Source organism: Dendrobium catenatum, unplaced genomic scaffold, assembly GCF_001605985.2.
Source record: "Dendrobium catenatum unplaced genomic scaffold, ASM160598v2 fragScaff_scaffold_1022, whole genome shotgun sequence".
In the NCBI taxonomy this organism is placed as follows: domain Eukaryota; kingdom Viridiplantae; phylum Streptophyta; class Magnoliopsida; order Asparagales; family Orchidaceae; genus Dendrobium; species Dendrobium catenatum.
In genome coordinates this window covers 2,717,756-2,729,945 of record NW_021319484.1, presented here as the reverse complement: position 1 = coordinate 2,729,945, position 12,190 = coordinate 2,717,756, and the positions used below count along the sequence as shown (strand labels likewise).

The following is a 12,190-nucleotide window of genomic DNA, read 5'->3' as shown; positions in this document are numbered from 1 at the left end:
CATAGGACTTCTCTTGGAACTTTATCATATGTTTTTTCTAAATCAATAAATATCATATGTAGATCCTCTTTATTTTCTCTATATTTCTCCATCAAACCTCTTAATAAATGTATGGCTTCCATAGTCGACCTACCCGGCATGAATCCAAATTGATTTTGAGAAACATTAGTATCACGCCGCAACCTATGCTCCATAACTCGCTCCCATAGTTTTAAAGTATGACACATTAACTTAATTCCTCTATAATTCGCACAATTATGTGCATCACCTTTATTCTTAAAAATAGGAATTAACACACTCATTCTCTACTCATCTGGCATCTTTTTAGTCTTCAAAATAGTATTAAAAAGTTTAGTAAACCAAGAATTTCCTTCATCTCCTAAGCATTTCCACGCCTCTATTAAAATATCATCAGATCCAACAGCTTTTCCACCCTTCATTTTCTTTAAAGCATCTCTAACTTCGATTTTACTAGTACGCCGCTAAAAACAGAAATCATTATTTTTATTTAGGGTGCTAAGGTCACTACAGTCAATCTTATTTTCATAATCTTCATTAAAAAATTTAGCAAAATATCTCATCCACCTTTGTTAAATATCATCTTCTAAGAAAAGTATTTTTTCATCTACATCCTTAATACACTTCACTTTAACTAAATCCTTACTACTCTTATCTCTTTGTTTGGCTAATTTATACATATATATTTCTCCCTCCTTAGTATCTAATCTATTATATAAATCACTAAAAGCTAAGATTTTTGTATCGCATATTGCTTGCTTAGATTCCTTACGAGCCTCTTAAATATCTTTAATAACTATTGCTACTAAAATATTTCTAATACAATCATTATTAGGCTTCGTTTGGGACAGCTTTCTTATTGCTTTTTAAAGTTATTTTTTCATATAAATTTTTTTTAATTAAATTTTTTTGTACTAAAAACTATTTTACCACATGTCCACCTTAGTTAGCTTATTTCTATACTTATTTATCAATCATTGATTAATTTGCTACCAAAACTCAAATTTATATAAAATGGTTGGTTATGTTGCAATCATATAGAAACGTATCTTCAAGTCTCCGCTACATTCTCCTGTATTGTATTACTCCTAATGTGATTTTATATCAACTTTAAATTTGTAAGAATATCATAATCTATATTAATAATATTATGTATAATAAATTCAACATACTTAAAACCTTTAATACCAAGATCTAATTATTCTTCCAACAATATTAACAACCACATCATCAAGCTTTTATCCTACTACATGGGGTTGGCTACATGAATCCTTTTTCACCATTGTGTCCTTTTAAGAATTAAATTCTCATTTAGATCTAATAAAGAAATGTCATTTTTAATATTTTCTAACAAAGTCTTTTTAGGTCTACCTCTACTTTTCTTAACATAGGTCAAATCTAATATATCTACTCTCATAATTGGGTCATCAGAAGGCCGCAGTTTTATGTGAGCAAACCATCTAAGTCGACTCTCTCTAATCTTATGTGCCACTGGAGTTACTCCATCCTTTTCATGTATATGCCCATTTTGTACCATGTCTCTAAGAGTAAAGCCACACATCCAACTGAGCATCCTCATCTCTGCAACACTTAACTTAATATTATGCTTTACTTTTGATGGCCAACATTCTGCGCCGTAAAGCATTACAGGTCTAACCACCATCTTATAGAATTTTCCCTTAAATTTTGAGTGGTAATTTTCTATCACACAACAAGCCCGATGCATTCCTCCACTTCAACCATCCAACTTGAATACCACTAATAATACCCCATCTATTTCACCATAACTCTAAACAATAGACTCAATATATCTAAAACATGTACTTTTATTAATGACTTGATCGTGCAAAGTCACAAACCCCCCACTAGATCTATTACTACTAAAATTACACTCCATGTATTTAGTTTTAGATCTACTCAAACGAAAACCTTTAGACTCTAAGGTTGACATCCATAATTCAAGTTTACCTTAAACACCGTCTTTAGTCTTCTCAACAAGAAGAATATCGTCAGCAAAAAGCCTACACCAAGGAACATCCTCTTGCAAATCTCTAGTAAGAATATCCATGACTAAAGCAAATAAAATATGGGCTTAAGGCTTATCCTTGATGTAATCCAACTGAAATTGGAAAATACTTGGTCAAGCCATCTTGTGTTTGAACATATCCCTAATGACTTAAATATAAGCATTATTAACCCCTTCCTTTTTTAGAACTCTCCATAGCACTTCTCTTGAAACTTTATCATATGCTTTCTCCAAATCAATAAATATCATATGTAGATCCTCCTTATTCTCTCTATACTTCTCCATCAAACCTCTCAATAAATTTATGGCTTCCATAATAAACCTACCCGGCATGAATCCAAATTGATTTTGAGAAACATTAGTATCACATCATAACTTATGCTCCATAACTCTCTCCTAAAGTTTTAAAGTATGGCACATCAACTTAATTCTTTTATAATTCGCACAATCTTGGGAACCCCCTTTTTCTTAAAAATAGAAATCAACAAACTCAACCTCCACACATCTTGAATCATTTTAGTCTTCAAAATAATATTAAAAAGTTTAGTAAGCTAGGAAATTTCTTTATCACCTAACATTTCCACACCTCTATTGAATATCATCAAGTTCAACAGTGTTCCCACAATTCTTTTTCTTTAAAACCTCTTTAACTTTAATTCTAGTAATATGCCGATAAAAATAAGTCTCTATTTTCATTTAGAGTTGCTAAGATCACTAAATTCAATCGTATTTTCACAATATTCATTGAAAAGCTTACCAAAATATCTAATCCACCTTTTTTGTTGAATATCCTCTTATAAAAAAAATAATTTTTGATCTTCATCCTTAATGCACTTCACTTGAATTAAATCCTTACTACTCATATCTCTTTGTTTGGCTAGCTTATACATACATCTTTCGTCATCTTTAATATCTAATATATTATATAAATCATTAAAAGCTAAAATCTTTGCATCTCAAATTATTTTTTTGACTCCTTAGGGCATCTTTATATCTTTCACAATTTTCAATTTTCTTACATCTAAACCAATTTTTATAACAAAACTTCTTAGTTTTTATCTTTTTTTTAATATTTTGATTCCACCACGAATTATTTTTACTATTAGAAGCTTTTCTTTTTTATACTCCAAGCATATCCTTTACAACATTCTTAATATTACAAGCTACAATTTCCCACATAACATAAGCTTCCTCATTCACCGACAAAATTTTGAGATTGTGAATCTTACTCTTAAAGATATTTTTGTTAGAGTTCTTTAAATGTCATCATCTAATCCTAAAACAACGATCTACTACATTTTTCATATTATGCTCCTACATCTTAAATTCCAAAACTAATAAGTGATGTTGGGTAGATAAACTTTCACTCGAAATAACTTTACAATCTTTGCTATCTAAACGATATATTTTTCTTAGGATAAAATAATCAATTTGAATTTTAATATATCAATTTTTTTAAGTGATGAGATGTCCATCTCTTTTCTTAAATAAGCTATCGCAAAATCTAATACAGTCTTACCACTTTCATTAGTCGCTAAAAATTCATAGCCATCATGAATGCTTTTAAAATCATCTATCTCTATACCAACATGTCTATTTAAATCTCTCTCAATAAAAATTCTTTTTTAAGAGGTATCTTTTGTATTAATTCTTCTAAGTCATTTCAAAATTTTAATTTTGACCATATATCCAAAACTACTTTAGGAACATAAACACTTATAATATTAATAATCTTATCAACAACAATAATCCTCAAAACTATACTTCAATCTCCAATTCTATTAATTTTTATAATATTATCTTTCAAACTCTTATCTATAATCATGCATACACCATTTCTGGTATGACTCATACCAAAATATCAAAGTTTAAACCCTAAATTATAATTCTCCTTAGCCTTCTCTCACATCCATTTAGTTTCTTGAATGCATATAGAATATTTCTCTTCTTATGAATCATCAATTAATTCCATTAATTTACATGTAAAGAAACTTACAATCCAATATTCTAACTTAATTTTAGTTTCACGGACTAGCTTCTTTGCCTAAATCCATCGATGATGTGGGAACCCTTGCATATTTAACACTGCATCCAAGCGCCGATGCACCGTTTCTTGCACATTTTTCATTGTATTCAGAACATACAGCACGTAGCTTCCAAGAAACACCTTAGCATTAACATAATGTATTAAAGTATTCATGACATGATTATTCAACAAGTTTTGCAGTGGTCATCGATTAGCTAATGTAACCCTCCACTTTTCTCATCCACGACTTGGGACCTAGCCATGACAATGTTTGCCAACAATATTAACCAATAACTATTATTTAACATCCTATAAGGTTAACATCATCTATTCAATATTCATTGCTCCACAAAAGCCAAGCCTATTCAAAAAAATTTGACCTTTACTCAAACTTTCACTTATCTAAAATCTTTTCAATCAGAAGTATATAATATATAAATAACATACATGTATTGCCTCCATATGAATATCTTTTAGGCATCTCCATAGCCAACGAACATCCACAAACTCAATGTTGACCAATAACTTTTGCAAGTATCTTATACTCTCATAGTAATCAATTTCAAACAATTATAAATTTCTAAAACACTAACAATACGTATCAAGTGCTCAATTCTACTAAACTTTGCCCAGCTAACAAAAATCCTTCATTGTTTAAAACTATCAATTATAAAGATATATTTTTCATCAAGACTACAAATTTGGCAAAAATAAAATACACAAATTATTCAATTTTAAAGATCATTTGTAAGCATCTCTATCACCAATATGAAAGGAGGTGAATTTGATGTTATCTTTTATGTGATGTAACCCGCATATGATTGAAAAGTTTTAACATTTATATAACTTCTGACAATGTTACTCTCCGACATCATAAATATCTTTAATAGGAAAATGCAATTCAAAGCTAATCCAAACACATGCACCAATAGCTACAAAAACAAATATGTGCATTCCGTAGACCTGAATCTAAGAAAAATAATGAAAAATATTCAATGAAAAACATAACACTAAATGTGATCTAAACAATAATAAAAAGTAGGCATGATAGAATCATTCAGAAGCAGGGTCATAGATTGAGTAGGTCAGCTCAATTTAGCTCAAAATTAACCCAAAATCCTAGGGCATGATCTGATCCTTTGATGAAGCAAGAAAACATGGTTTGATCTAATTCATTGATAGAAAATCAAATATACATTCATAAAATCTCCAATTTTAAGTAGCTTGCAGTCATCCAATTTGAGCGAATGGACTTCCTTGGTCCATTTCCACCAGTAAATGGGCAATGATATTTTCATATAGTACTGCCTATGATGCACCGACACAGACACGGCGACACGGACACGACACGACACGGACACGGGACACGGCAATTTTTAAAAATATAGGACACGGGTGTTGTTGTTGGGATAAAGGCTTGATGTTGTTGTTGTATAGGACACGGGTGCGGCGTGGACACGGCATAATAATTTTTTAATATAATATATAAAAATTAAGGTGACATTATAGTAAAAATGTCAAGCAATAATAAATCAATTCATGATAACTTGTTTAGCTTATAACATAAAGATGTTTAGTACAAAATGTCTAGTACAAAGTACAAACACAAAAATATAAGCAAAAAATCATTTAATACAACATGAAGGTCTAACTACTCAATAGAGGGAATGATAAAATTAGATTCAGATGTTGGTCTTTGGCCTTCAATATCATCATCATTGAATATCATTGCTTCCAACTCTGGTTCATCTAGAGAAAGATTTGCAACCTCCAATAATCCCATATCATCAAGGCACTCGAACCCATCTCCAGCAACATCCCACATCTTGTTATCACCAGTCATATAAAGTGGGGTTTTCCTTGATAGAAGACGAATATTTGTATGTACATAAACTAAATCTTCAGCACGTTGTGGAGTTATTTTATTCCTCTTCATTGATTGGATATCCAACGCGTGTCCGTGTCCGACACGTGTCCGACACTGAATACCCTCTTTAAGAGGCGTGTCGGTGCATCATAGAGTACTGCATATCAATTAAATCTATTTTGGCTTCGAAAGACCAACCCAAACAAATCAAAAACATTTTATACTAACATATATGGGTTGATGGAAGTTGAATCATGATACTTCTATGAGGGTCTTTCAATATTAAAGTATTCACAATCTAAAGTCGACAATATAATGCATCTAAATACATATCAGTTCATAATTTATTATAGATGGTATCAACATCTATGGATAAGAATGTGTACATCAAGCCTTCTCTAGTTGTGCGTTGGTGGAAGCCTCATGTAATGACCACATAATTTTCTTATTTGAATTTTATCGTTGAACAATATTCTACCATAAAATTTGTTTAACTACTCAATTTAAAGAAGTTGTAGGGTGATTGCACAAGTTCGGTGCCACTATATTTAATAATACTAGTCATAGGTAGAAAAAACTAATTTCTCAGATAAACCACACTGAAATTGACCCAATCCACAAAACTTAGCTAGCTTAGAATTTATAGTAGCATTGGGATTGGTTCATTTGAAAACGACTATGCATATGCAATAAGTTGCTTCAATTATCCATCATTAGCAAAATTAATATTGCATGAGCCATTTAGAAGAGTCGGCGCTTCATATATTCACTCCAACATAAATTGCATTTTCACCTGCAGACACTCTTAAATGAGCTAAGCATCATTATTAAAGATGGATGATTTATAAGAACACTCAAATGCCCCTATGCGCCTTTATTAGTATAGTGGGATGGATTTTCTAAGTCATGGTGCCTACTGCACCATAATTAAATAGTCTTAATTGGCATGATGAGATGGCCCATTTCTACTACCCCTTTATAAAGGTGACACAAAAATGATGTCAAAATGTCTAGCAAATCCTTTATGCTAAACTAACTTGAAATGAACATAAAAAAGAGGCATGCAATTGTACTCAAGATTCACAAAGATATTCAGCCTCGCATTTACACAAATCCTTCAAGGCAAATTATGTTGTAAATTTTTCGAGCCACCTCATCTATAGTGCAAGGTCACAAGAACTATCCTGTGTCATGAAGTTGATTTGAACCTTCAAAGAATTATCAACTTATCTCCTTAGGGATTTTTTATATGAAAGAAACATAAACTCCACCATCCTGACACTAGGTCATAAGCCTACAAGTCCAATCTACATCTTTGGGTCGAGCAGATAATCCCAATAGTCCCATCTACATCATCGTGCTGAGCCATGTTCCCATACTCTCATGCACATCTCCAAGTTGAGACATAACCCTATAATGCTTACTTTTTGGGATGCTCAATATCTAAAGAAGCTTAAGCTTTCCTAATATTATTGAAATTCACTTTCTTAGGTGAGTACTACACCCACCAAAGTGGACACAGTTAACTCCCATGCTTGAGGCAAAGTTTTGAAGTGAGCTAATTTGCTCCAACTCATAACCCCTTACTTGAGGCAACCTATGGATACAAAAGTCAGCCCGCTAACACAGAGGTGAAATTCTGCATCAAGGAATAGAACTTTAAGAATCGAGTCTCGCAACAAAGATGCCACATAGCATACAAACCTTACCCTATGTACCATAAGATGTATTTCTCTTGAGTGCGTCTAACATTATCTTAAACAATTGAACTGGTCATCTCAATGCCTCCAAGAGAAACAATCATGACACTGCACTCAGCCAAGCACCTTGCTTCCAAGCTTATTGCTTGTATGAATCTGTAGCAAAGCATATTACTTTAGATGGTTTCCCTTCAACCTCTAAATAACAACTAGACTTATTAGTCCCCTCAGGACTTTTCTATCTAAAATAAACTTTGGGCCACATTTTGAAAGGATGCATCTTATGACATGCTACCACTCAGATCAACCTGGGATATTTGATAGGGGTCAACTTATGGCTGATAATCAATATCTATGGACAATTAGATCTTTCAATACTCCATCATTGGTGGATCGGGTCCACCAGATTGACTTTGAATGGCAAAATCATGGGAAATTGATCAAGTTCGATCCTTGATCCCCATCCAATACATCAATATAAACCTAGCTTCCAATCACCAATCCAAAGAACGATGATATCATTTAATCAAGAGCGTACTCAAGCATCATCAAGCCTGATATATAATTAACCATGGAAGTTTGCATCCATAGTAAACACCAATCCCCAAAATTAAAAAATACCTTACCTAGTTTCATCACCTAGCAAGGGGAAATCTTTGGGGCCTTATTCTAATCTTCCCTATGAAATTCCATGCTACTCAGTACCATTTTCTCAAAACTCTAAAAGACACAAACTAATAGCTATATTCAATGCCCTGAAAATGTAAATAAACCCTTCATTAACAAAAAAAAGGACCTTAAGAACATGTAAAATAAACATAAAGAAAAAGTTTACACCACAATTTAAATGAAGGAATGCTAAAAACCACATGAATCGAAAAGCATGGAAAACAGTATTACCAAGATATTTGAAGCATGAGACTGATAGTCCTTGACACCATCTATCCATAATTCATCAAGATGATTTTGTAGTTGTGATTGGACCCAACTGCATAAATGTAAGAAGAAAGATCATAATTTCAAATTGTAGGCATACAATATTTAGATATTGATTTATCAGCAATGAAAAAGGACAATTAAAAAAAAAACTAGCAAAGGAGCATCTGAAATTGAATTAATTTTGTTCAAGAAATAATGAAAAAAATATTTTGTTAGTGCGTTAAGTTTTCAATATTTCAACAAATCAATAAAAAAGAAAGAAGAAACCAACTCCTGTTCAATAGGTATTCCTTTCAATTGGATGACATTGACTAATGCTAAGAGTATAGTTACCAAAATTAAATAAAAGGACATCTAGTAGTCATAAATCAATTTGCTCATATTATATATGATTATTTTAAAATATACATATTCTTTTTTGGGATTTTTAACATTCAATATGGACAATACAATATTGATATCAAGATAATGTCTAATGATAAGTGCTTATATTATTGGCAATTAAGTACAACTAATGAAATATTGAAATATAACTATAATGAAACTAATATTAGTTTTTTTTTATCAATAATTAAGCTTTTTATGTGATATATATCATATTACACTTCATTATATGATTATTTTTTATAGAAAATATTAACATTAGGTGTTTTGATTACAAAATTTATAAAAAATATATATAGTGTTCATGGCATATCGTGCCCTACTTTTTTATGATTATGTCATATCCTGATATTTGCGTCATATCTCTATCTCGTGTCAGTATTCGTGCTTCAAAGATTAGAGCAGTTGAAGAAAAAGTAAGACTGTTAAGTGTATAAGCATAAGTGTGCAAGGGACATATCTACAAAGGTTAAAAGTCAAAAAGTAAAAACAAATACAAGAAAAACGTCAACCTTGCAAATTGTGTGTTAAGAGCCCTCACATGCTGCAATGATAGGTTTGCCCGTTGAACATCTAAAGGTGATCTTTCCCTCACATCTTGATGGGAAGATTCGGCAATGTGATTACCAAAAGATGGTGCCTCCATTACTCTCTTACATCGTAACTGCATGATTTAAGAAGAAGGTCAATATGACAACTTCACACGGACAACCTCAATTCAATTCCATTTATGAAGAAGAAAAGGCTTGACCATCTAATAAAAATTAATAAGTATTTATTATTAGCATAGCCTGCTTATGAACTCCGTTGAGCATGGAACGACCAAGCAATGCGAAAAAGAAAATAATTTGAATTCTGATCTTGAGCATCAGCTGATGTAAGAAAGAAAGTAGGAAACAGGCTCCATAATCCACCAAAGGCCAAAAAAAATTTGGACGAAGGAAAATATAAATGAACTACATTTAAAAGCTAATCGAGAAGAAATTGCATACAAAGATTTGCCTCTGAATGATTTAACCAATAATTTTTATTTTCCGGAACAATTAAAAGCGTCCTATATCCAAAATACGGTGTATTATAGTTGTAAGGCCAAACTGCCACAAGCATTAACGTTCTTCAACCCAGTTCATGTTTATACGGTATCCAGCTTCCGACCCCATATCTAGGTTCTTCCCAAATGCTTCAAGAACAGCGAAATAAGCAGCACAACAGAATCATACACAATAATCAAAATCAACTATCTCACACCTCCTTCAAACAAACACCAAACTACTTCTTTCTCTTCCGACGCAATGAGAACCTCGAAAATGATCCAGGCCTCGTCTTTTAAACCCTAAGACAATCATCAAAATAGTTCCCTACAGTCCAACGAACTATCAAACGAGAGCGGAAAACAGAAGAAGCCTTGTGAAAGCTAGGGTATTCAAGAACCCGAAATGAGAGGTAAAAGCAGGAGGACGGGTGATGGAGAAGTACACGGACATCGGTGGGATCGATGCTGGAATCAGAAATGGCAGCGCGTTTCGCTCCTCGCTTCATCGCTGCTAGGATTTAAACCTGGTAGAGAATTTGAATGGCGGCACCGGACAGCGTACACACAAATCTCTAACGGAGGCAAGCAGGGAATGATACGGGCGGCAAGGTTGAAAACGAGGAAAGTACTCGATGCAAAGAGGCCTGTGAAATAAAAGTTGGGCATTCAGTTCTTGTAACGCAAATAGGGGTGGGGAACGAGTCTACTCGGGCTTTACTTTGAATTTGAGTTTAAGGGCTGTTTGGTCAGAATATAAAGTTGTGTAAAATATTTTAAATAAAGGAATTTAAAATTTTTGGTGTTTGATTTAAATACAAAGTTGAACAAAGTAAATATAGTGTAAATAGTTTTAGTTCATTTTGAAGTAAATTAAACTCGTCCTGTTATGAGTGAGAATTGTTTACAGCACAACCAAGTTCATTTGACCACCGCCACCACCCGTCGTACACCACCCACCACCAGCCGTCACCGCCACCCACCTCCGGCAACCACCATCGCCACCCCCCTACCAGCCATCACCACCATCGGTCGTCGCCGCCTCCGCCGCCGCCGCCTCCACCCGCTGTCGGCCACCATAGCCATCAACTGCTTGTATGTATGTTGTGGATCTGATGGCGTTTGTGTAATGCTTCAATTTTAAATTGGGAAATTTATATACATACCCATTATATAACAGTTATTTTACATATCTAACACATAACATTAATATTTCATTTATATCACCCAAAACACAATTTTAACCTCAAATATATCACTGTCTCCTCTCAACCTCACTCAGTCTTTTTCCCACTGAAATCACTCTTATTGCGCTCCTCTCCTTCCCACGGAAATCCTTCTTATTGCGCTCCTCTCCTTACATGCTCTTCCTGCATGCTCTATTTCAGAACTTCTCTCTCACGGTAAAATCCTCTTCCTGCGCTCCTCTCCTCGCATGGTTTTCCTCCATGCTCTGTTCTTGAACCTCTTTCTCCTACTGACTTCTCATGTTCCTAGCATGTAATCAGTAAGTTATTAGATTTTTCATGTGCTCTTAGCGACGTAATACTTTCTCTCACTAACCTTCTTAATTCTAATGTTTTTTCATGGGACAAATATATCAAAATTTGAATTTGGACACTTCTTAGAAGGCTATTCTAAATAAAATTTGTGGTTCAAATTTTGCATCACCACAAGCCCACTAAAGCTGATAAACACATAAATCAGCAAGAAAATCTATTTTAGTAGCTACACATTTTTATCATCTCTTCCCAAATTAAGAGCACAACTACTGGAAGAGAGCTGACAAGATGTGAACTATAAGTTTCTTTCAAATGCGTACTCACCTTCTTCACTGAAAGATAATAACTGGCAAAAATGGAGATTTTAGCGGGTGACGTCGTGAGCTTCGGGAAAGATGGTGTGGTATATTTGAGGTAAAAATTGTCTTTGGGTTGTAGTAATAAAATATTAATATTTTAGGTATTATATATATATATATGTATAAGAACTTTGTTAATAGGAAAACTTGGATTTTTTATTTATTTTGGAAGCAAATATCTCTCCCCTTTCTGCCTTTGACCACTTGTTCCAAGCTTCCCATAGAATCATCAATCAGGAAGCGCACTATGATAATTTTCTTTTTCTCGCCTTAGCCTCATCAAAATAAAATGGAATGTTGGTAAAGTTGATTTTGGCCTCTTTATACCTCTGATTAGTT

General features: G+C 33.2%; 1 protein-coding gene across 4 annotated transcripts in view; it reads right to left on the bottom strand.

Annotated features, from left to right (window-relative positions):
- The window catches only part of LOC110107677, a 34,267-nt gene extending 23,582 nt beyond the window's left edge, over window positions 1-10,685 (bottom strand). Inside the window, exons 1-3 of one of the 4 annotated variants that reach the window (XM_020838000.2) lie at window positions 10,437-10,685; window positions 9,502-9,624; window positions 8,538-8,625 (exon numbers count right to left, since the gene is read on the bottom strand). In XM_020838000.2, coding sequence (XP_020693659.1) covers window positions 8,538-8,625; window positions 9,502-9,533 — 120 coding nt within the window. In that variant the 5' untranslated portion in view covers window positions 9,534-9,624; window positions 10,437-10,685. Of the gene's footprint in view, window positions 1-8,537; window positions 8,626-9,472; window positions 9,625-10,436 lie in introns of all 4 variants that reach the window. The other 3 variants (XM_020838001.2, XM_020837996.2, XM_020837997.2) reach the window with 3 other exon arrangements.
- Between the last annotated feature and the right edge of the window lie 1,505 nt (window positions 10,686-12,190).